Source organism: Bacillus rossius, chromosome 5 (assembly GCF_032445375.1).
Source record: "Bacillus rossius redtenbacheri isolate Brsri chromosome 5, Brsri_v3, whole genome shotgun sequence".
In the NCBI taxonomy this organism is placed as follows: Eukaryota; Metazoa; Arthropoda; class Insecta; order Phasmatodea; family Bacillidae; genus Bacillus; species Bacillus rossius.
The window spans coordinates 10,375,253-10,400,847 of record NC_086333.1 but is presented as its reverse complement, the minus strand read 5'-3'; the positions used below and the strand labels follow the sequence as shown (position 1 = coordinate 10,400,847).

Below are 25,595 nucleotides of genomic sequence, written 5' to 3'. Positions count from 1 at the left end.
AACAAATCCCTTATTTAAAAATGATTGATTCAACTGATATCCATCCTAAATTCGATTTTCAACCAGTGATAAGAGTAACTAAAACTTAAAATTAGATTAAATTAAATTCTGTTTCCTATTATGCTTCGTGGAGTTAATTAATTTTTCTCTCTACGAAAAAATACTATATACATGATACCTGTCCAAAGAATAAAATATGTTGTTGCGTTGCCTAACATGAAAGTCTTTTTTTTAATACATGAAATACATTATAACCATTTCATGTACAATGCTATACATATAGGCCAAGTGTCTTCGTACCACAATACCAGGTCATGTACAATGTCAGACGTATAGGCAAGACGTATCTGAATCACAAGCCCTTCTTCTTTGTCGATGGCTAATATAATATATTTCAAGCAGTCAAGAAAAAGTCTTCGAACTGTCAGACCTAAAAAAACCGATAAAATAAATTTCAAGCATTTAGACCAAAGGGGCATGTTTTACGTTTACTGAAGGACCAAGAATTCCTGAATAATGTTTTATCAAGAATAATAGGTTTTGACCTTTTAAATATTCAGTGCTACTCAGGGTTGCCAACCGTCCCGTATTGTACGGGATTTCCCTTATTCTGTGACTACAAGAATTATCCCGTATGTAGGCAGGATTGGACGTGATATTTCCCGTATCTTGTTTAAAGTTCAATTCACAAACCTGCATAAAATTGAAAAAAAGTATTTTCCCGCCTGCGCCGTACCACCTTTTATATGTATTGCGATTTTGCGAGGCTCCGTTTACTCCGCAGTTCACTGGCCACCAAATAGTTTATGTTGACGCCGACAGGTGGCATCACTCGTCCGCGCTTAGTCTGTTATGTTTATGTTAATATTGTGTTGTTGAAAACGGTTAATGTTGAGTAAATCGGTTAAAGTTGAGTTGGAAAAATGTGCGATTCGCCACCGCGAAAAAAGAAACGGCTGTGCGTTTATTTAGTTCGATGGGAACATAACTATAAATGGCTAACATGTAGTGATAATAGTTACAAAGCCAAATGTTGTTTTGCAAAAGACCGTTTTCAATAGCACACGGCGGCGAAAACGATGTAAAACAGCATGCTTCAACATTGTTACATAGAAGCACGGTTCAACAGGCAAATGCGAGTGAAAAAACTAAGATAAAGAGTTATTTCGTAAAACAAGCCACTAGCGATCAAAATTCTGTTTTAGCATCTGAACTAGCTCTATGTTATCACAATACGAAGCATGGTTTAAGTTATAACAGTTTTTATTTTAATACAAAATTGATACGGCATGTTTTGCGAAGTTTTTTTGTGAAACATTTTTTTTTGTGTCTTGCATGTTGTATATTGTGTACTTTATACCCGTGATGACATTTAATTTAAAGTTGGGTTTGTTTGGTAAAATGAAAAATGAGAAAATATATGTTAGCATACATTTATAAAAATATATTTTTTTAAGTTGCTTGTTATGGTATCCCTAGTGGTGGTTCTAGTCTAGGGGGGGGCGGGGGAAGGGCTAATTGGCTTTAGCAACCTCCCCTTCCCCCACTTTTTTCCTGATCACATTTTGCATTGGAGAGAGTTGAAGTTAGTTTACCAATGTTCAATCACATATGAGTTGTCTGGAATTTTTATACTTTGTTAACTAAAAATATCTTTATGTATTAAATTCATCACTCAAAAAAATTATTAGGCCAATACAAAAAAATTTCATATTTCAACTAGGTGCATAATTTATTTTCAGATACAAAACCGCTAAAATAGCACCAATTTGTATCTATAAATTCAAATTTTTCCGGGAGAGGGCCCCCGGACCCCCCGCTCTATTAGGTGGAGTTCAGTGTCCCTTATTGTCAGGGTGAAATAGTTGGTAACCCTAGTGCTACTAGAGATTTGACTACAAAAATTACACGTAACGACACACATTCACAAAAAAACACACAATACGCACAATGGACACAGAGTGCACTCAAATGCACACACTGAACACACAGTACACACAATAGACATACAGTACACACTTAAGATACGCAATGGAAACACAATACACATACTACACCCACATTGTAAACACAGTACACACAGGACACATTAGACACACAGTTCACATACAGGACATGCATTGAATACACAGTACACAATTGACTTAAGGAGGTGGCTCCCATTTCAGATCATGATTTTATATTTATATTAATCACTGATCAACTTTTAGACTTTTTTTATTGTTTACCTTTCACGAAATGAAAAATATATACAGCGTATACTTTTTGCATAATTAGCAGATAAAGTTACATTTTTAACGTTTTTGGGTTGTACAAATAAAGAGAATTTAATGTACCTATTGCAGAACTGAAACATTTAAGGTTTAACTGCAATGTCACTGGCTACTTCATGATATGGTTTGCATTTCTATCACAAAAACTCATTTCATTTTTCTTGGCTGTCAAAATCGTAATAAATTCGAGAATTTTAAAATGCCAGGTAAAATTAATTAATATTTTCTGAAAGAAATTCAAACCATTTTTGGAAGAAGTCAGTGGCATTGCAGTTAAACCTAAAAAGTTCCAGTTCTGCAAAAAATTGAATACTCCTTATTTGTACAACCCAAAAACGTTAAAAATGTAAATTTGGCCGCTAATTATGCAAAAAGTATGCGTTGTATATATTTTTCATTTCGTGCAAGATAAACAATTGAAAAAGTCTACAAGTTTATCTGTAAATTCTGTAAATATAAAATATTGACCTAAAATGGGAGGCACCCCCTTAATGTACATACACAGAACACACTGGATACACAATGGTCACATAGTAATCACGCAGTTCATGCAATGGACACACATTATACACACAGGGCACGCAATGGCCACACAGTACACATACAGAACCCGAAATGAATAAACAATATAAACATTGGACACACAGTACTTACAATGTACTCACAGAACATACATAATGCAAACGCAGGACATACTTTGGACACACAGTATACAAACGGAACACACAATACACACACAGTACACACTCAGTTTACACAGTACTATATGCGTTCTGTGTGTCCAATGTATGTCCTGTGTGAGTACTGAGTGTCCAATGTATGTTCAGTTTGTGTATTGTGTCCATTGCCTGTCATGTGTGTGTACTCTATTACTATTGTATGTTCTGTGTGTTCTGTGTTTCCATTGTGTGTCCAGTGTGTGTACTGTCTGTTCAATATGTGTGTACTGTGTGTTCAGTGTGTGTACTGTGTTTACTGTGTGTCCATTGTACGTATTGTGTGTTTTTTTGTGAATGTGTGCCATTTCGTGTAATTTTTGTAGTCAAATCTCTAGTGGCACTCAATATTTACAAGTTCAAAACCTCTTATTCTTGATAAAACATTTTTCAGGAATTCTTGGTCCTTCAGTAAACGTAAAACATGCCCCTTTGGTCTAAATGCTTGTAATTTATTTTATCGATATTTTAGGTCTTACAGTTTAAAGTCTTTTTCTTGACTGCTTGAAATATATAATATTAGCTATCGACAAAGAAGAAGGGCTTGTGATTCAGATACGTCTTGCCTATACGTCTGACATTGTACATGACCTGGTCTTGTGGTACGAAGACACTTGGCCTATATGTATAGCATTGTACATGAAATGGTTATAATGTATTTCATGTATTAAAAAAAAAGACTTTCATGTTACGCAACCCAACAACATATTTTATTCTTTGGACAGGTATCATGTATATAGTATTTTTTCGTAGAGAGGAAAATTAATTAACTCCACGAAGCATAATAGGAAACAGAATTTAATTTAATATAATTTTAAGTTTTAGTTACTCATATCACTGGTCGAAAATCGAATTTAGGATGGATATCAGTTGAATCAATCATTTTTAAATAAGGGATTTGTTTGATAATTTTGGAATTATTCCTGATTTTCTAGGTAAATAATTAGAGATTTCCAAGATGGTCGTCAAAAATCAAGATTGCGGGCGCTGTGGCAATAAATAATTACTGCAATATATCGGGTGAAAATTAAACTAATATTTTGTTAGCACGCACTAGCAGACCAAATCTAGATGTCGGCAGCACACTATAGCATATGAAATAAAATAGCGACCTCCAGCAACGAAAACAACATGGCTGCCTCCAGTTGACTAGAACAAGATGGAAGCCTCCAGCTTACGAAAACAAGATGGCGGACGGGATGTCATACTACCTGGCTATATATAGACCTTGGCATTAGTGGTGTGAGTTCAGTCTGTCGGTGGCTTCCGTGGATTAAGGTTCTGTCGTCATTTTTGTTTTTGTTTTGCCAGGTACGAATTAAACACTAAATGAGTAAGAGCTTTTTTAATTAAAAATTTTTTTAAATTTTTTTTTTTACATTTTTAAAATTATTTTTTCCATATTTTGTTATAATAATTACAGATATTCAATATGACATCCTTGACATCATATTCCAAGATTGCGGAATTTTTTTAAAAACATTTATATTTTATTTTTTCTCGATTTTCTGACTTAAAAAAAGATTATCATAATGTCATCTGTAACGAAAATTTCAACATTCTAGAATACAAGATGGGCGGGCTTAACATAACGTACAACCATGACATAATACACAACCAAGATGACAGGTGTAACGAAAAGTGCAACGTTTCTATAATATGGTATGGTAATTGAAACGAAGTGTGCAAAGGTGATGTTTTTGTTCAAGATGGCGGAATTTCCTATTAATATTTTTTAAATTTATTTTATTTTTTTATTTTTATAATTTCTATTATTAAAATTACGTATTTTCAAGAAGGCGGCCGTAACGATATTGTTACGGGGCTCACCATTGCCTCCGGCAAATCACTTACCTGAAACATGATTATATCTTTGGTGGTAGAGAAAAAAAAGAGAAATGGTAGAGCACTAGCATGAGGTACCCGAGACCTAGTCTCCTACATATACAGGTAGGGTAGGGAAAGATTTACGAACTGAAAGAAAACATAATTAAACAATTCAGACACAGATTTATTATTTACTACATACATAAAGTTCACAAAATAAATAAACTCTGAGAAAATTTATTAATAAAAGAACAATAACATTAATGTGATGCAGGCTGTCCCACCATTATTTCAACGTTAATATTTATTTATAGGCAACATGGCCGCCCTCCCTTCGCCGCAGCTCCGCTAAGGATTAGTCTACGCGCAAACCACTACTTGCATGCGGAACTACTTTCCCTAAGGCATGATTAAACTAAATACTGATAAATTCTACATTCATTAACATTAACTTATTAAGTGCTGGATGGAGACCGTCCAGCCTGAAGCTCTGTCCCACGAGCCATCACTCGCCATCACTCGCCAGTCACTTACCCGCGATTCGTCACAGCGTCACAGCCCCGCACCGACGTGGATCACCCGTCATAGAGGTCCCCCAGGCGAAAAAAGCCCCGGCCCCTCGCTGCAAGGAAGTTTTACCTCCCAAACAAGGTCACACGGAAAACACGATCACAGGGAAAAATTCAGCCACGGAAAATGGCTGTCCCCCTCCCGCAAAGAAAAACAAAACACGCCAAGTAGACGACTCATCTGCGCATGCGCGAACCTTCCCCTTCCTCTCTCGCGCTGCTCCCTTGTTCGAGCCACGCTTCCAAACTCGGACGCCAGATTGCGACACCATACAGGACAGTGTCCTCAAAACGAATACACGAAAACCTCACGTAGCGAAAACGACCAAGAACGACAAACAAAAACTGGCGCGGCGCAGCGGATTTTCTGGAACGGCGTGTCGCAACATCTCAGCGGGCCCTGGCCAGCGACCCGCGAGAATTAGCTAACCACGCAGCCTCGCAAAAGCCCGCGGTGCCTGCAAACTACAATCACAGCAACCTATATTTCACTACCCGTGTGTCGCAATCAACAGGCCAAGCCCGGAAATGTGCACGTACACCAACGAACGTTACCCAGACGGGATACAAAAGTAAAATAAATTTTAAAAAAAATTAAAGAAATTTTCAAACTGTGACAATATTTACAACAGTTACATCATTATTCAAGCTGGCGGGTGTGATGTAAGAAGTTTTTATTTAAAATATTATTATTTGTATTTAAAAAAATTATATGTTTTTACTTAAAATACCTATTTTATACTTAAATCATTCATACCACGAATAATATCAAGGACCAATATCTATTAAGCAACTAAACATTTAGAGTAAACAATTGTTTTATATTTTTTGGAAATATTTTAGGAATTTGTTATTCGAATATTAAAGATTTCAAGTTTATGGTTTTGGTCAAAGTCATGACCTCGCAACTTACAGCGGCTTGTGGTCAGGGAATTTAAGCCACTTTGTGTACATTTGGTTCTTTCTGAGGATTTTTGAATTTCAAATTTTTGAATTTTTGAGAAGTAGAAACGGACATTTTTTTCTTTCAAATAAGAATTTTTTCCTCGAAAAAGGGAACGATTTATTTTTAAATTTTTTGAGTATTTTTCGGTTAATTTTTTTCTTCAAAAAACTGGAAATTTTGCAGTTTTGGGTATTTTTTGGCAACTTTGGCAAATTTTGAGTAGTTTATGGAACATTTTGGCAAACCCTTGAAGGTAAAGGTCAAAGATCAAGATCAAGGTCATCCAATTTGACTGTCGTGACATTACTATCCATGTTGGCGTCGACAATCCACAATCCACAGCCAGAAACCCTGGCATCTATCCGGATAAGTTATACTCCTGTTAGTTTATAGAAAAAAAGTACTTATTTCTTGCATTGCACATGAATATTCACAATATTGATCAAAATCCCTAATGAGATAATATTTCAGCACGTTGTAATTTGCACGAGCCGTTGGATTTTTTCCTGATACCCTAGTTTTTTAGCACTATCATTTGGCACTTTCTACACACACTCACCTTGTCCACTCTCAGGTTTGCTAACTGTTTGCATAACTGAGTTCACACATATATTTTGACAGTGTTTTATACTTGTTTTAGCAACCAGTGTGGGAGATCTGCCAGAGGAACTTGAGGATGAAGAGACGGTAACAGAAGTGGAAGTGAGCGAGAAGGCACTCAAGTTCAAGATCTCTACAGAGGGAAGCATCAACAGTGGTCGCAAGAGTTATCCCGGCAGTCGCAAAGGCAGCCGCGACAAGACCCTTGTTCAGGATGGTCACTTCCATAACCTGGCAAAGGCCATGAAAGACAAGGAGCACAGAAGAGGCGATTCTGTCAAGGAACGCAGCCGCGTGTCCCCGGCATCACCTGTTTCAAGTCAAGGGGAGAATGAAGGTCTCCTGGAAGCACACTGTGAAGACGTAGCCTGCATGCAGAATGACATATTTAATGGTGGCACAGAAAACATTAAGTTTGGGGACAAATGCTTTTGCCGAGTTTGCCAATCGGTAGGTCAGATCATTGTTGAAAAACATGACCAAGCAAAACAAATCAAAGCAACAGATAAAAGAGAACTAATACAGCAGATTAACAAGACTGTTTCATGCTGTTTGGACTCATGCAAAGGGTGTGCTGACTATCGATCGGGGTCACTTTGTGATCAGAGTAGTGAGAATATAACTAATTCTAAAATTCAATTGAAAAGTCCTGAAGATAGTTTAAATAAGTCAGGATATATGTTATCAGACATCAGAAAAGCAGGAAATAATCAATATGAAAAATCATCTTTACTTTCTAGAATTTGTAACTTTACTGACCGGATTTCTTTTAGTCCGAGTAATCACAGTGATGGTGATGGAAAGTCAAAATACAGTCAGCTTTTGAAAAATACATTTATTTCTTCACAAAGCTTGCCTACGACTCCCAGACGTGGTTGCAAAGCTTTACAGGTACAATCCTCGATAACAGACGAATCTCCGTCTACCTCATCGCCTACTGCCATCTCCCAAACTCACAATGGTAGCAAAGCAATGACCTTACCCAAAGTAAAAAAATCTCAGCGACAAAATGGGAATCTCCGTGGCTGGAGACTGTTTATGACAGGAAGTAAGAGTGGCATCCCTTCGTCATCACCAGAACTGTTGTTTGGAAAAGAGTTCCACTCATCTCTATCCAATGGGAAAAAACACATATTTCGTAGCAAAGAAATAAACAATATCCCGCATACGAGGATTTATAAATCTCTAGGCCAATCACAAGAAACTGGCAGTGAAATAAAAACAGAGGCAGCCACCAGAGAGGATACGATGGTAAGTGGTAGTTTGGACAGCATGCTGCAAGCAAAGAGAGCATTTGGGTACGCCATCAACAAGGGACGCGGCAGCTGCAGCAGCAAACAGTCTGTGCTTCTTGCTCGTATGGGCAGAAGTGAGAGTGACGACTCGGGCTGCACATCGCCCCAGAGACAAGCTCACCACCTCAACTGGATGGCGTCCTTCACGTCGAGTCTCCGACGGAAGAAGACTCGAGAGCATGAGTAATCAGTTCCGACCAACACCTTGCAATAGTGACACTGTCGTTGTCTACAAACACCGTGCTGTCTTTTCCCATCGTGCCACTTTAATAGCCCTCCTTAAAATTAACATTTTTTGAAGCCAAATAAAAGAATTAAGTGACTAAAATAAATCCAAGTAAAAAATTATTCCTTAAATATATCATAGTATCAAAAAAACCTTTTGTGTATATTGTATGTACAAAATTTTCAACTAATTATGCTATTTTCCTACTTGTTGCGTGTTCAATATAATCTATGTGGACAATGAATTTGGACGGTTTTATGTCATGTAATAATTTTTTTTGTCTCAAAGTAAACCCTGCAGTTAAAAATATATTTCCCTATTTGTGTTATAACAAAACATATTTCAAAATGTTCTGCCATATAACTTAAATTTAAACTGTGCTGAAAAATTAACATTTCAAATTTTGTTTATTGTATTACAGCCATTAACAAATGCGGATTTACATAGCAATATGTAGTGTACACGACAGCCTTTATTTGGAACAATATATCACAGTCTCACTTATTTTTAAAATACGGTCCCACTGTATTTTGTACATAATTTGTTACTAGTCTTATAATTTTACTCCTTAAATCAAATTTAGTTTTTACAGTATGCCATATAATTAGTTTGGAGTTCAAGGGGGACATTCTTCCACACAAAAAATGTTCCATTGTCCTGCCATTAGTCGTAGAAATTACAAATGTTTATTGTTCAAAGTATTATCTGAATTGTGAATAACACTGTTGAATAAAATAAATACAACACACATTTAACTTTTACAAACTATTTAAAAGAAATTATTAATGTACTATACTGGTATTTTTGCAACACTTTATTTTTTATAAACTAAGTTCAGTATTATGTATTAAGTTAATGTTTCTTAGTAAAATTAGACTTTTTCACTAATGATTAGGCTAGTTTGACTGTAATATTATTAACGAAATAATTACTACCTACTTAATTATAAATAAAAACATATTTTACAGAATTTAAGTGTCAAATTGCGAAGAAAAAGGAAAAACGTTTTGTTCAGTTATTATATTTTTTTTTTGTTCTGGAGTCTATTCATTAACTTTTTAACTTTGCAGGTCAATAGGTAAGCTACCATACGTAAATATGTTTGGAGATTCTCACTTTTACTTTTGTCCCACAGAACTAATCGTACTGTTAGATCAATTTGATGGCGTTTGTGGAATCTGGCTGTCTTCATCACTTGTGATAAATTGGCTGCATAGTGACAGATTATTTTTAAAAATTATGACAAATAGTTTCTAATCATAATAAAAAATTTAATGAGTCTCAAGTATTTCTGGAATATACTTTTCATTTTAATGATCAGAATGTAAACATAGAACATAAATATAAATTAATAGTATAAAAGCATAGTTTTTTACTTTGGGTAATTTTTTTTCCATTAAGCACAGTTGGGTACTTTATTTCTTATTTTTATCGTTTGGATCATATTGATTTATTTGTTTTTCGATAACTTTACTGGAATAAGTTATATATTACATATCAAGTAATAAAATCACATTTTATTATAATTTTATCAAAAATTACGTTTTAAAAGAATATTTCGTATATTTCCGTGCATTAGGCTGCAAAAATGTTATTTTTTATGTAATGTAAGGACAAATAAAATATTCAAACTTTGTTTCAGTTTATATATCCAGAGAAAATTTTTATAAAATTGTAGATATTATTAATGTTCAAAGAGAAGAAGAAATTTATTGTAGAAATAACTTAATAATTAGTATAATTTTTTTATTTAAAAAATAAACATTTTGTGACATTTTATGTAAGTGTTGGTATTAGTATTGGTGTATTTCTTAAAAAACAAAAGATCGTCAAAACAATACAAAATGTAATTATTGGCACTGAAACATATTATTTTAATTTTATTTTAAAGGTTACTGATGGAATTTAAATAGAGTACGAAAAATTACAGCTGAGAATGAGAAATCAGTTTTATTGAAAATAAATAGACACCAGTATGTATTGCTTACTTTAACATCAAAATGTTTTTCTTAAAATTGCTCTCCCTACATTTGAAAACGATATTTAAAACAACAATAATAATGATTTAGAAAAATAAGGTGCTTGTGGATACTAAAATATTGATATTATTTAAAGTAATTCAGAGATGTAGCTTATATATTTAAACTTTAAAATTAATTAATATTTTCTATTTCCATATTTTATTCTTGCCATATCATTTTAATATTTTCTGATTCAATACACTACCTCATTATCATATATGTAAGTTAAAGTTATTGTAAAACTGTTTGTATTATGTGGAATTTTTTCTGTTCCTTAGAAATGTTTCTAATTTCATAAAATGTTACTCGGCATTTTTGAGTATTTTTCCTTAAAGAATAGACATTTAAGATATTTGTAAAAACATTATAACTCAAACAAACCAAAAGGTGCACACAAATTGATGCTGAAGTTAATTAATGTTACTGCGAGTAATATTACTGTTAGTACATATGAAATGATACCTGAAAATAATATATTTTAGAATAATATACATAAGCTGTATTTTTGTGAATGTAAGTATAGAGTATATTAAATTCTAAATAAAGCTATTTTTGGTGGTGCCATGTAACATTACTTCTTTGTTTTGTTTTTATATTAAAACATTAATGAAAATTTTGTAAATTTTTTGACACACTAGTATTCCTCAAATCTACAGTATGTTTCTTTTTGTTACTCTTCACTCTGCTCTAATATTTAATATTCTGTGAATGCTTTTACAAGAAATGCTTCGATTGAATAATAAATAGTCTTAATTTCGGATTAAGGTTTATTATATTCCTTAGTTGATTTTTTGTGACACAATAAATTATTTATTATTCCAAACCTCGGGTGTTCAATACAATCCCTTACAAATGTATTGTCCCAAATACTTCCAGCAGTGAAACATAAACAAAAAAAATTTAATTTTATAGAATGGATGCGGGTGAAGTGTAATGCTAGGAAAAGAATTGTCCAGCGAAGCATCAGAACAGCTTAAATTTAGTAATTAAAAACTCCACATTAATTTCCTGCATATGGATAGTAAAAGGTTTTTGTACCACTAATAATTATAATATAAAATCAGTAATAATAATATTTAAACAGTTAAATATATGTATTTAAAATAAGTTCAGTATAATAAAGTATACTGTAAATTATTTAATAAATTTAAACAACAGGAATTGCTTTAAATGATTAAGTTTTGAATTATATTTACTGAAGAGCATGGTTTGTGATTGTATTCAAAACCTCAAAAAATTATGTATTGTAACTGTTCAAACATATTTAAATTCTGTGATTAATAGTTTAATAGTGTGCGAAGTAATAAAAATTAAAATGAAAAAAAAGTACCAAAGGGTTTTGACGCCGAGTCGGCAAATTGCCCGGCCACACCCCTGATTAGACGATACTGTAAAACATATGCCTGAAACATACAACGTACTAAAAAATTCGGAAAACATTTAAGGCATTGGTACAGATTAGGCATTTATCAATAACCCAAACGAATGAAATATAGGTAGAAATCTGGAAAAAATTTCAAAAATTGAGACGGAATTAGGATTTATATGATATTTTATACGAAAATCTCATTTGACACCATGTTAATGAAGGGAACACATACTTCTAGCGCCGATAGTTCGCAGGTCACCGCGAGCATCACTAAGCCGACAGGAAATGAAGGTAAGTTGCTATACCTACCTATATGAATGTAGTCCAGACACATCAGCGTCGTCTTGAAAAGGCGAAACATGTAGGCTGAAGAAACACGCAGTTCTGACGAACTAGATGGCCGTCATCCCGGAGGGTGAAAGAGGATCGGTGGTGAGTCTAGACCCTAACTGAAGAGGTAGCAGTAATAAATATACGAAGTCAAGCAAAAAAAATAAACACTTATGTTGTGAACAATAAGACAGTTGAGTTCCACTTACCTACTGCCCGATTTAGGGCATTTGCATGCTAAGCCATATTGAAAAAAATATCAAGAAGAAGAAAGAGACATCCAGAAAAAAATCTTACACATTACGATGATGCAGAGGTGATAGGATTACTCAATTACCTCCCTAATAACATAATGTAGACAATCGGAGTTAAATCGATCATAGAAGATGCGTTGGTCTGTCCATTCGAAGCCAGAGTCAAAAAATGATGGCTGAAAAGTAGTAGCCGAATGTAGTTAAAGGCCCAAAGAGGTGAGAGAGAAAAAGATGGAGGAAGACTGTACAGGTGCATATAAACTACGCTGACGTTTTGCATTAAAACGTGTTACAGAATAAATACATTAATACATATGTACGGTATGCACTTATTATTCTAAATTGCTGTGTTACACGCTGTGCAAAACGACACAGTTGTTTCGTACAAACTGTTTTTAATTATTTCAATTCTGATAGCTAACTTTATTTATATACTTTTTGTAATATTATTATGTTCCAAATGGTAAACATGTATATGACACTACATACTCTATGCTTACGCGTAGTCCTGCAATAGTTCAATTGTATCGACCCCTCTGGGAGGGAATTATATATGTTACTATCCCAACAAGGCACTCTTAAGTACAGAGTAATTGATATTTGATAATTTTTGAAATAATTACAGTTTAATTTTTATGTTAGAGTTCTGTTCTACTACGGCAGGTCATGAATATCAGCGTATCAGCCAGCCAATGAGATGACAGCATTTTGAAACAATGTTAATTTAGATAAGTTTAAATTAATAACCCTTAGAGAGCAAGTGACTTCATCGTAAAAGGACATGAAGGACATGTAAGAGTTTTGTGCCAGAAACTAATCAGTGTTTTAGTTTAGCAATTTCGTAGCATCCGTCGCACAAGGGCGGATTAAAACTTTTACATACTATGGCTAACTAAATTGGTTGAGGCAATTTCTTACAGAATTGTATAAAGAAAGTGCTTCTGAAGAAGTAAGTCTGTACCTGCGACCATTTTATGTGCTTATATTTGTGAACAGAATTGACGCCAACGCCTAAGTAACAGAGATTGTGTTCTCTGGCAAAACTAGCTAGTGGGACGTATAGAACCCTAACAAACTTCAAAACGTTTTGTGATATTTTGTAAATTTCACTGTTAATATAATTGTATGTTATAAATATAATGCAACTGGCGAAATTGTACTTAATTCATTTCTAAAGACATTTGTTTATGCTCTGTGCCCGTCCTAACTCTTGTATATTTATCCAGAGACATACTAGTACAGGATATGTTAAATGAATATGTATTTTATAACAGGATAACCCAAGTTAAAATCATTTGTTTATATGTAAACTCACTGTTTTATTATGTTTAAAGCAACCTCACACTAACCCAATATCTTATATATAAAATTCTCGTGTCACAGTGTTAGTTACCATACTCCTCGGAAACGGCTCTGCCGCCCTCTCTACCTCAACCTGGCCAAATACCAAGGAGGCACAGAGGCCAACAGTGAAAGCATGGGGAACGGGCTCAATGGTGCTTTGTTAGGCGTGTAGAAAATCATGAGAACCTTGAGCCGACTGGGGAGGCCATATTACAGGATAAAATAGTTAAATATATACTAGTCAAAATTAATACAAACAGTGGTCTTAGTTAAATGAATACAACAATATCGTTTCTCTGTTCCTTATATTTTCTTTTCTTTAAATTATTTTACTTTAAATAATAACAATAACAAGGTTAATATCAATTGATGAGTATACAGTCATACTGATAGTAAAAGTAAATGTTAAGATAAGGGGCCCCTTTAGATACTTAAGTTAAACACATTGATTTTGATGTTAAGGATTACATAGGTTAAAAATTACATAGGTTGAGTAAAAAAAAATTAATTAATTATTAGTCCAAAACAATGCCGAAAATGCTAGGTTAAAATTTTCTCTTTAGATATGTGGTGGCTCATGGATGCTCTTCTGCATGCAGAAAGTAACAAAGAAGATCTTTCCTGATTAGACGAGCTGCATCAGGCACTGAGGAGCACCATGACTCAGGTGACGAAGTAGTTGTGTGTCACGAAGTAATCGCGCCCATGGCCACCCACGCCTTCCGCACAAACACACTTGCGGTGTACGGAGAATTAATTAAGACATTGATGTCAACAGATTAAGAAACGGTCGAAGCTAGGAACAGTTACATCATGGCCGACATGCTTCAAAAAGAAAGACGTATTATTTTGTGCAACTGAAGAAGATCATAGAGTTGAGACATGAAAGACTGCACATGTAAAACAAATAGAGTTACATTATAGTGCGGTTTCCCAAATCAACATTTATTATGGACAAAAGTAAAATTTTTTTGTTGTAATACTAATATAAGAATTTTAACACAGAAACTTGTCATTTCATAAATATAAATTATGCTGAAATTGTTGGTTACAAGATGATTTACAAATTCAAGATTAAAAAAAAATTATGGCTCCCAGTTTGCTATACAAAATAAAATAAAAACAATAACTATAAAATAGATAAAGTGAGCATGCGCATTACGTACTACAAATGTGCAATGGCACACACTCCTCCCCTCAAAGGGCAACAGCCGGTGAGTGGCAACAGTTAATAGGACCCAAAACTAAAATAACATCCCAATTACAACAATACCCACATAAACACTTAGCTATATATATATATAAATATATATATATATATATTTATATATATATAGCTATATATATATATATAAATTACTATTCCACATTATAAGACGAGGCTAAGGGAAACAACATTGTCCCGGAAGGGATGGGAGGTGAAGGATTTGGAGGGGTGCTCGAGATGGAGCGCAACTTCAAGTGAAGGATAATGCTCAAAATGAGGATACAAATTAAGACCAGGGCGGATATGGATATGGCAGCAAGGTTAAAGTGAGAGTAGGACTCAACGTGTTGTTGCTTCGGACGAAAGAGATTAACTACATCATGAAAAGGAGCACCGTTAGGACGGGACTTTAACATACCATTAATATCCATAATAAAAGAAGCATTGATGGTTAAATTAGGGAGTGATGCAAAGGACGGCTTGCTGAGGTTAAAATTAAATTTTGGGATGTGAATAGAAGGTAAAGTTAAATTGAAATGTAAAGTAGAAATGACTGACCCGAAAGTTTTGAAAAATGGGCTTACAATGTCACAATGGGAAACATTACTTATATATCCACTACCCATTAAAGAAATAGTTAAAGGTGGAAATTACTCCGCAGTTGATCGACACAGTAAGGTAACATCCAATGAATGATTACTAGCGAATAACCAGAGTGTATTGGTTTTTAGGAGGAAAGGTAAATCCAGTGAAACAAAGCTTTTATCACAAATTTCATAAGTGGGTTTACCAAGGAAAAGGTTAAACTCACAATTACTGACATGAGCATCAAAAAACGGAAAGATCGGGGAACATAAGGTTTCACCGTATTTTTTACAACCCGAGAGAGAAGAAGAAAACACAGGAGCAAATATTTTTCTGTCTGGACTAACCAACAAAGTATCGTGCACGTTGAGTAAGAGATAATGTTTGAACTCAGAAGAGAAAAAAGGGAAGGCGAAAATGTTATAAGCCTCAAAACTGCTATCCTTGTTTGCTAGAGGTACGTTAACAATGACATTTAATGAACCATTATAGACAATGGCTTGGACTTTACTCAAACCATAAAACATGTAGAGAATATCATGCGAAATTGTAGCCAACATATGCAAGGGTAGGGCAATATACTGTTGAATTTTAAACAAAAGATCAATAAACACAGTGGGTGCTAGAAGAGTGGAACTTAGTTGTCCATGAACACTGTTTTCAATAGCTTGTCTTCGATCGGAAATTTCCAGCCGAGCACTAGATAATGTCTCACTAACCCTAAACAAAAGGGTATTTAGATCAATTCTCCAACTTATTAATGTGATTTTGTACCAGACTTCATGGATGGAGCTGTTTAATGCTTTGTAAAATTCATTATGGCTATTTAGATAATGTAACGCCAAATTTTAAATGAGAATAGTGTTGTTTATGACTCTGTCTTCTAAATTCTTGACCACAATCATATGATGTAACATTCTCTTAGAAATGTCATCTTGATTCTCGTTAGCCACTTTCAGTCTTTTCTCCAAGACAGTCAAATCATCACTATCTAGGGTACCGAAAACTGTCTTCAATATAGAACCACCAAAATTAAACCAACCACGTTTTTGCCTTCTAGGGCGATGGGGCAAAAGTGAAGTTAAAGCCATAGTCTCAGTTTTGTATGCAATAAAGTTTTCTTGTAGTTGTTTGACCACAAACGCAAAATTCTGATTCCAAGCTTCGTCATTGTGATGACCACTATTCAGTGAAATAACTTTGTTCAGGAAAACATCCAATTGTTTACTTTCATTTTCAAGTTGAACTAAATTGAAGTCAAGCACAATGGAATAAACATTGTCCGAAAAGATGAGCGAATCTTGTTTTACGAAGAGAATACCAGAATTCAAATGATTTACCGTAACTCTTCCAAGAGCGAAGGAGTAGGCACAAACAAGGAGGCACAAGACCCCGAACATGGCACACGACCACAAGGAAATACAGGAGACGGGAGATTCACAGCGACACTAAAACAAGAACACAGGAAAACACCTTTGGATAGTGAAATCTAAAATAAAACAACATTTTAAGATTTCCAATTATTAATAATACCCAACATTATACAGATATTACCCACACCTCATGTGATCTAAACTAGAGCATACCCTTAAAAACATACCATAAACAAAGGTAAAATAATAGATGTTATAAAAACTTAAATTACTACCATGTTTTTTTTTTGTTTTTCTACCTTTTATGTAATATGTATAAAGAATAGGCCTATTCTGAAAAAAAGTTAATTAAATTCTGAATCTTCAAGACTAGGATCAGTGGGTGATCAAGCCACGATCAAACTAAGTCAAGGATCGGACAAAAGTAAACACCTGCAGTGAAGACCAAACGAAAGGACCTGCAGATCCCAACATTGGACAATTCAAACTGGAGGTGGAGAGTGATACCTTTTTAAGTGTGAAATGTGAGCTCTGGTCACATAAGAACCCGTGTCAGGATCAGCTAGGGCAGCTGTCACTGGGGTTAGAAAGCGTTGGATGTGATAAGGGCCTGACGAGCGAAAAGACAGTTTCGCCATCCTCTTATCCACTGTTTTACTGGTAGGATGTGACTTGCATAAGACGAGGTCACCTCGTCGAAAAGGAGTTTTGACTCGATTCTTATCATATTTAATACGACTTCTTTCATGTTAGTGCTTAAGGTTTTTTAAGGGCAGCTGCCCAAATTACTTTAATGTTTTTAGAATCCTTAAGTAACAGGTCATCCAAGGACCAAAGATTAGACAAGGGATTGTTCGGAGCATAGGTGAACATCAAATTGAAAGGCGAAGATTTATGTGACTCATGACGTGAATAATTAAAAGCCATCTGAAGCCAATGCAGATTTTTGTCCCAACTAACTTGGTCTTTCGCATGGAAGGCAATTAAGGCCGAACGGAGGTTACAATTGAACCTTTCCGCATGCGAAGGTGGAGGATAGTATGGTGACAACGTGATATGACGTATACCATGTGTGAAGCACATAATTTTGAATAATTTGGAAGTAAATTGTGATCCATTATCCGAAACTATTGATGAAGGAACCCCAAAACTTTGGAATATGTAGGATTGAAGAGCCCGAATCGTGGATGGAGCATCAGCTTTTCTTAAAGGAATCAACCAAACAAATTTGGAAAATGCATCCACACAAACTAATAAGATACTATTTCCATCTTTACTCCTTGGAAAAGGGCCTACGAAATCAACAAATAATTTTTGCATAGGTTTGTCGGATATTTCAGAAGACAAAAATCCTAAATGGGTATTCTGAGCAGGTTTACTAAGTGCACAAAGATGACATTATTTGACTCTATCAGCCACCTCAGCATACATCCCTTTCCAAACAAAATGCCTTTTAATAGCCTCAATAGTTTTGTATATACCGAGATGAGCACCAATAGGCAGGAATGAAAATATTCGAATACCAGGGGTTTCAATACTTTGGGAAGAACAATACGTTTCTGATTGTTTCGAGTTTTGGAAAACAAGATACCTTTGGACAGAAAATATGGTTTTTGTTGGATACCTGAACTCAAATTTTGGACAATTTAAAACAATTCCTCATCTTCCTCCTGATGAGCCTGAATAGTCTTGAAGGCTAAAGGGAAATCAGTGACCAAAACATTACAAGTGGCTTCCTCCTTACTAGGCTCTGAACAATCAAACATACGTGAAAGTGTATCAGCAATTACATTCTGTGTTCCTCTTATATGCTGAACCTTGAATTTTAGAGATGAGATTTTCATGACCCAACGACCGATTTTGCCTAATTGTCGTGGGTGCGCCAAGAGCCATGATAGAGCTTGATTATCTGTTTCCAACAGGAATTCTGTATGTTCTAAGTAAGGCCTGAACTTATCTATACCAAAAACAACAGCGAGACATTCCAATTCATAAATAGATGCTACCTTCTCTTGATTGGTCAGAGTCCGGGATGCAAAAGCTATCGGATGACGGGCACCATCAAACTCTTGTGCTAAAACCACCCCTATTGCTGAACTTGAAGCGTTGGTTTGCAAAATGAAAGGTTTCGAAAAATCTGCCATACGGAGCACTGGTGGACTCATTATATCATTCTTTAGTATTTCAAAAGCTTTTCGTTGTTTTTCTCCCCATTCAAATTTCACATTCTTTTTACGGAGTTGATTCAAAGGAACGGCCTTCTCGGCCAAGTTAGGAATAAATATTCCAAAAAACTGGACCATACCGATAAATCTAGCTATACCTTTAACATCGCGGGCTGGAGGAAACTCTCTAATGGATTTTGTTCGTTCTGGATCGATGGAAATACCTTGAGAAGAAATTTTATGACCCAGGAATGAAATCTCTGGGACAGCAATTTTAATCTTTTGTGGGTTAACGGTTAAGCCTGCTTTCTCAAGATGAGAGAAAACTTCTCTCAAGTGTTGAAGATGTTCCTCAAAATTTTCAGAATATATAACAAGATCATCCAAATAATTGTATACAAATTTAAATTTAATGTCATGAAAAATTTGATCCAGTTATCGTGTGAGGACTTGAGCTCCAATAGCAAGCCCAAAAGGAACTCGAGTAAACTGGTATAAATTCCAGGGTACACAAAAACTAGTGATGTGCTTAGATTCTTTTTTGAGAGGGATTTGATGATATGCTGAATTTAAATCAATGGTGGTAAAGTACTTAGCTTTAGCAAACCAATGAAAAGCTGAATGTAGATCGGGCAAAGGAACTGATTCAATCTCAATCTTTTGATTTACACGACGGAAATCTACCACCATTCGTTGCTTACCATTAGATTTAGGAACCAGAAATGCAGGACTCGCATACTGAGAGGTAGACTGCTCAATAACGCCTTTATCCAAAAGTTGCTGTACTTCGTTTCGCAAAAGATTCATCTGAATGGGTGCCAATCTGTAAGGTTGATTTTTAACATAGCTGCTATCTTTTAGCTTAATCTCATATTCCAAGAGGTTGGTAAGGCCTAATTCGGAGCTTAGAACTTTAGAAAATGATTCAAATAGTTTTCTGATAGCAATACGCTGTTCATCAGACAGATGGCTCAAATTATCACTTTCAATTTTACTAGAGTTGTGTACATTGATTTCAGCAAGGTTATCAAGGTGCTGGTTACTGTCTGCAAACCGAATTTTGAGTTTAGGTAGGAACTTAAAGAAAATGCACTTTTCTTGCACATCAAGTATAAGTCTGGTTTTCATCATAAAGTCTGCTCCGAGAATACAATTTAAACCTATATTTTTACATACCAAGCAAGGGAAAACACAAGTAAAATTTGCTATTTTTAATTTAATAGTGATGCAACAATCTATGGTTAAAATATCATTAAAAGCAGAATAGCACTTGAAATCGCCTTTTACAACTGATTTTATGCCCTTAGCTTCCTTTAATTTGGTGAACAACTCATAGGAAATGATAGAACGTGTAGAAACCGAATCAACTAAAGAGGGAGTATCAAAGGAACCAAACGATACCACAATATGAGGTACTGGCACGGAATTTATTCCCACAATATTAGGGGAGTTAACCTTACAAACTTGATCTGGAAAGTGTTTTCGTACTCCTAAATATGTTTGAAAACAAAGAGCTGAGTTAATCTGCTGAAGAACGTGAGCATTATACTGTGAATTAGGCTTCCGATCTTGCTTGCAGGGTAAGTCGCTCACCTTACATCCCTGCTTCTGGCGTTTTTTTGTTGCAGAACCTTGCAGTCTCTGATGACATGGTTATTTCTTTTGCAATAATTACAAAATTGACCTTGATTGCCTGACTTAGTTTTTGTTTGGTTGTAAACACTACTCTTCCTAAAGTTAGGATTAACCTGTGTGGTGTTACATGAACTGTGAAAACCATAGTTTTGAGTCTTAAATGTGGGATGGGCAAACTGTAGGTTACGGTGATGATCCGCAAACCTAACATTTTGCGAATGGATACACATTCTGTCGAGCTCGGAAAATGTGAAGGGTTTGCTGAGAAAGACTAACCGAGATCTCTCATCAGGGGAAAGCCCCTCTAGGATGGTGTTAACAATTTCTTGTTCAGTTACACTGAGTCGCAAAATGGCAGCGGCCTCCTTAACCTCATTTACATACACAGAAAGTGGTTCATCAGGTTTCCGATTGAAATTATTTAATTGCAATTGTGTAAGCAACCTGAAGGAAATAAAGAAACTAAGGATATTCTCATGGTAGGCATAGAAAGAAAGGTTCTGGGCAATTGCTAGCTGAGTCCTTTCGGCTAAAGGCCCAAAAGTGAAAGGGTAAATAGTTTCCAAGATCTGCGACTCATGGATGGTGTTGCTTTGTCGCAATTTAACAATAATCTTAAGGAAATTTAAAAATTTAGGTATGTGCAACCCATCAGTGGCCGGGAAGTCTTTCAACATTGTTTCGAGAGGATGAGTAAGTTTACCAAACACACTTGTCAGCGCAAAATTTCTAGAGGGAGTAGGATTATGTGTCGAGCTTGCTGATGTACTAAATACAAAATGAGGGTTCCGACTCGTAGACTGAGTGGATGTGGTATAGGCTGGGTTGGTTAGGTTAGGAATGGACATAGGGCTACAAACTTTGCCGACAGGATCAAAGTCTACCTTGGACGGACCAGGAGCTGATGAAATAAGTGGATTCGGGACAGTGGAAGTGGGCAATGCCACGCTACTCAACTGTTCACAAATATTTGTCAAGGATGTGATAGGTGTTACATCACGCACTAACAAGAACTGGGATTCAGCGTTACCGACAGTCTCAACTAAATTCTGAATCTCCTCCATCATATTTTCAAGTGAGGCAACTTGTAACTCAGACAGTTTAGGTGTGTGAACCTCAAGCAAACACTTAATGCGTGTGCTCAAGTGATTCAAACGATTTCTGACACGAGGGAGTGTTACTGCAAAATTCTCATCATCTAAGTTTGAAACCAACTCCTGTAAAACTAGTATCTTACTCGTGCAGGTTTTATACTCCTCATTAGGGTTCACTGTTATCAAAAGGTCATGATTAACTGGAGTGCTGTTTTAAAGAGCCGAACACAAAGTTTTACGCAAATGTGCTACTGTGGCGTTTTCACATGAAATGCCACGCAATTGACACTCAAAGATCAATTCATCCTTTATGAGGAACTCAGGGATGATTGAAAAGGACATAATGAAAATAACAAATAACAAAACTACCACAATAAAAACAACAGTAAATAACTATTGCCACAACCAAGCCATGCACATCTGAGGGTGGACACATGCAAGACAAACATCTACACGTGTGAAAACACAACCAACAAAACACCAGAACCACCAGCTCTGCTACCAAGCTCTGCCGCCCTCTCTACCTCAACCTGGCCAAATACCAAGGAGGCACAGAGGTCAACAGTGAAAGCATGGGGAACGGGCTCAATGGTGCTTTGTTAGGCGTGTAGAAAATCATGAGAACCTTGAGCCGACTGGGGAGGCCATATTACAGGATAAAATAGTTAAATATATACTAGTCAAAATTAATACAAACAGTGGTCTTAGTTAAATGAATACAACAATATCGTTTCTCTGTTCCTTATATTTTCTTTTCTTTAAATTATTTTACTTTAAATAATAACAATAACAAGGTTAATATCAATTGATGAGTATACAGTCATACTGATAGTAAAAGTAAATGTTAAGATAAGGGGCCCCTTTAGATACTTAAGTTAAACACATTGATTTAAATGTTAAGAATTACATAGGTTAAAAATTACATAGGTTGAGTCAAAAAAAATTAATTATTTATTAGTCCAAAACAATGCCGAAAATGCTAGGTTAAAATTTTCTCTTTAGATATGTGGTGGCTCATGGTTGCTCTTCTGCATGCAGAAAGTAACAAAGAAGATCTTTCCTGATTAGACGAGCTGCATCAGGCACTGAGGAGCACCATGACTCAGGTGACGAAGAAGTTGTGTGTCACGAAGTAATCGCGCCCATGGCCACCCACGCCTTCCGCACACACACACTTGCGGTGTACGGTGAATTAATTAAGACATTGATGTCAACAGATTAAGAAACGGCCGAAGCTAGGAACAGTTACATCATGGCCGACATGCTTCAAAAAGAAAGACGTATTATTTTGTGCAACTGAAGAAGATCATAGAGTTGAGACATGAAAGACTGCACATGTAAAACAAATAGAGTTACATTATAGTGCGGTTTCCCAAATCAACATTCATTATGGACAAAAGTAAAATTTTTTTGTTGTAAAACTAATAACTTATAAGAATTTTAACACAGAAACTTGTCATTTTATAAATATAAATTATGCTGAAATTTTTGGTTACAAGATGATTTACAAATTCAAGAATTAAAAAAAATTATGGCTCCCAGTTTGCTATACAAAATAATATAAAAACAATAACTATACATAAAATAGATAAAGTGATCATGCGCATTACTACAAATGTGCTATGGCACACGACTTGACCGATTTTTATCAAATTTTGTATGCCTATTCAGTAGGTCTGAGAATCGGCTACTATATATTTTTCATATCCCTAAGTGATAAGGGTTGTCCACCCCTAACATTTTGTTTTTAATTTTTTGGACAAATTATAATTTTATTTTTTTTATAATGTGACTTTAAAAAATACATACAACCTTAAAATTTCACCCTTCTATCACCAACACCTAATTTTTAATAGAACTTTATATTTTTTAACCCCGGTCGATAGCTGATCATTTAACACCTGATCAACCCTCCCCGCCTACAGCGAGCTCATTACCTGGATTAACACATAGACCACATATTAATATGAAATTCCATCCCTAAGAGAGTGAAAAAGTGATATCATTTTATAACAGAAAAAATCATAGGTCATAGACATAAAAATAGTGAATGAGTGTTATTTCTCTATGTCTGCCACACGATCATACACATAGTAAGGTCTGGCAAATTCATATTTTTCTCCTTGGTGAGACCAGCCCGCTTAGTGGAGCTCGCAGCGGCTAGCAAAATAAAGGCGCTCATAACAGTTTTGTTCTTAACTTCGTCAATAGATAGAGTTAGTTGCCTTGAATTTTAAACGCACCATCGTTTGATGCGTTTGTCATGTCTTTAATTTTTATTTGTTTGTGCCGTATGAGTTCCTATACCATTTATCAGACTGCGATTAAATTTTGGTGATTTGTTATGCGGATGCCCGTGAAGGTTTCTGAGACGGTATAACTATTTTTCAATAGTTGGAGCACGAATCGTTTAAAAAAAAATGTGTTTATTTCATATTACATAGCGGCACTTCGTCTGTTTTTGTTGTCTAAGTACGCACGCATGAAACAATTTATTTAAATATAAAAGAGAGACAGAGATAGAGTGATATATATACAGAATGAGAATGAGAGACACAGAGAGATAAGTTGAGATAGAGCGAAGTATAGAGAATGAAATGGGTTAGATAAAGATATATATAAATGTAAAGAGCTAAATAGAGATACAGATAGTGGGAGTTATATATGTATATATGTAGATATAAAGAGATGAATAGAGATAGAGATATACATAGATATATATAGATGTAGATAGAGATAAATGTGTATTTAGAGAGATGGTTAGATGATTTGTATATGTGTAACTACTTCAAACATGTTACAAAAGAAAACTGAATGAGGCATTGCAATGCATGCCGAGCATTAGCTAGATAATGGAATCTTTTAAATATTAGTAATCTCTTATTTTTCAGCTTTTTTCTATTGTGCTTTATAGATTCTAGACTAAATACAGACCACCAATTTTTCGATATATACAGGTAAATAACTATACACTGGCAGAACAACGTCTGTCGGGATCTGAAAGTGATATAAATTATTTTGCACACTTGACATTCAAATTAAGAAGACAATAAATTACTAACTACATCTGATTTCACCCTGTGATAAGCCCGGGCAACGCCGGGTATTGCAGCTAGTAGTAGTATAAAATGACAAAGTGGAACCTACGACCACCTTGGTGATTAACACTACTAAAGCACTAATAAATTTTTTGACACATGTACGTAAAATTAATACGTGTAAGTGTGAAAACTACGCCATACACGAATTTGAAAAAGAAAACACCACACTACTACATAAATTTGTGTTCCAAGTGTGGCCTTAATAGTAATCACTAATACATAATTGGTGTTCCAATTATGGCCTTAATAATAATCACTACTACATAAATTGGCACCAATTACATGGGGGAAATTTAAGTCAAGAAGTATTACTGACTGTTGTGTTTTTTTGTTATTGTTTTTGTTGTTACTTGTTTTATCCTATCATACACTATGTCACGAAACACTAGTACTGGATATTGCATCAGAAACATATATGAAATAGCTACTAAGGAACACAGTGAGGCTGAGGCACATTCCTAAGGAAACGAAACACTGACAGTTAATTCCGAGGACATGAACATGCCATTAATAATGACTGAGGTTATAATATGCTCATAACTCAGCGAATAGAAGGAGGGGAGCTCAAGCGGCCAAATGTACCACCACAGTGTGCATCTCACACCTACACCCAGATACCTGCAGAATTAGGTACAGCAGACACAGTCAGCACAAGGGGTACAGTA

General features: G+C 35.2%; 1 protein-coding gene across 1 annotated transcript in view; it reads left to right on the top strand.

Annotated features, from left to right (window-relative positions):
- The window catches only part of LOC134531584 (uncharacterized), a 916,155-nt gene extending 905,122 nt beyond the window's left edge, over positions 1–11,033 (top strand). The window contains exon 14 of the mRNA XM_063367300.1: positions 6,972–11,033. Coding sequence (XP_063223370.1) covers positions 6,972–8,413 — 1,442 coding nt within the window. The 3' untranslated portion in view covers positions 8,414–11,033. The remainder of the gene's footprint in view (positions 1–6,971) is intronic.
- Positions 11,034–25,595: the final 14,562 nt, after the last annotated feature.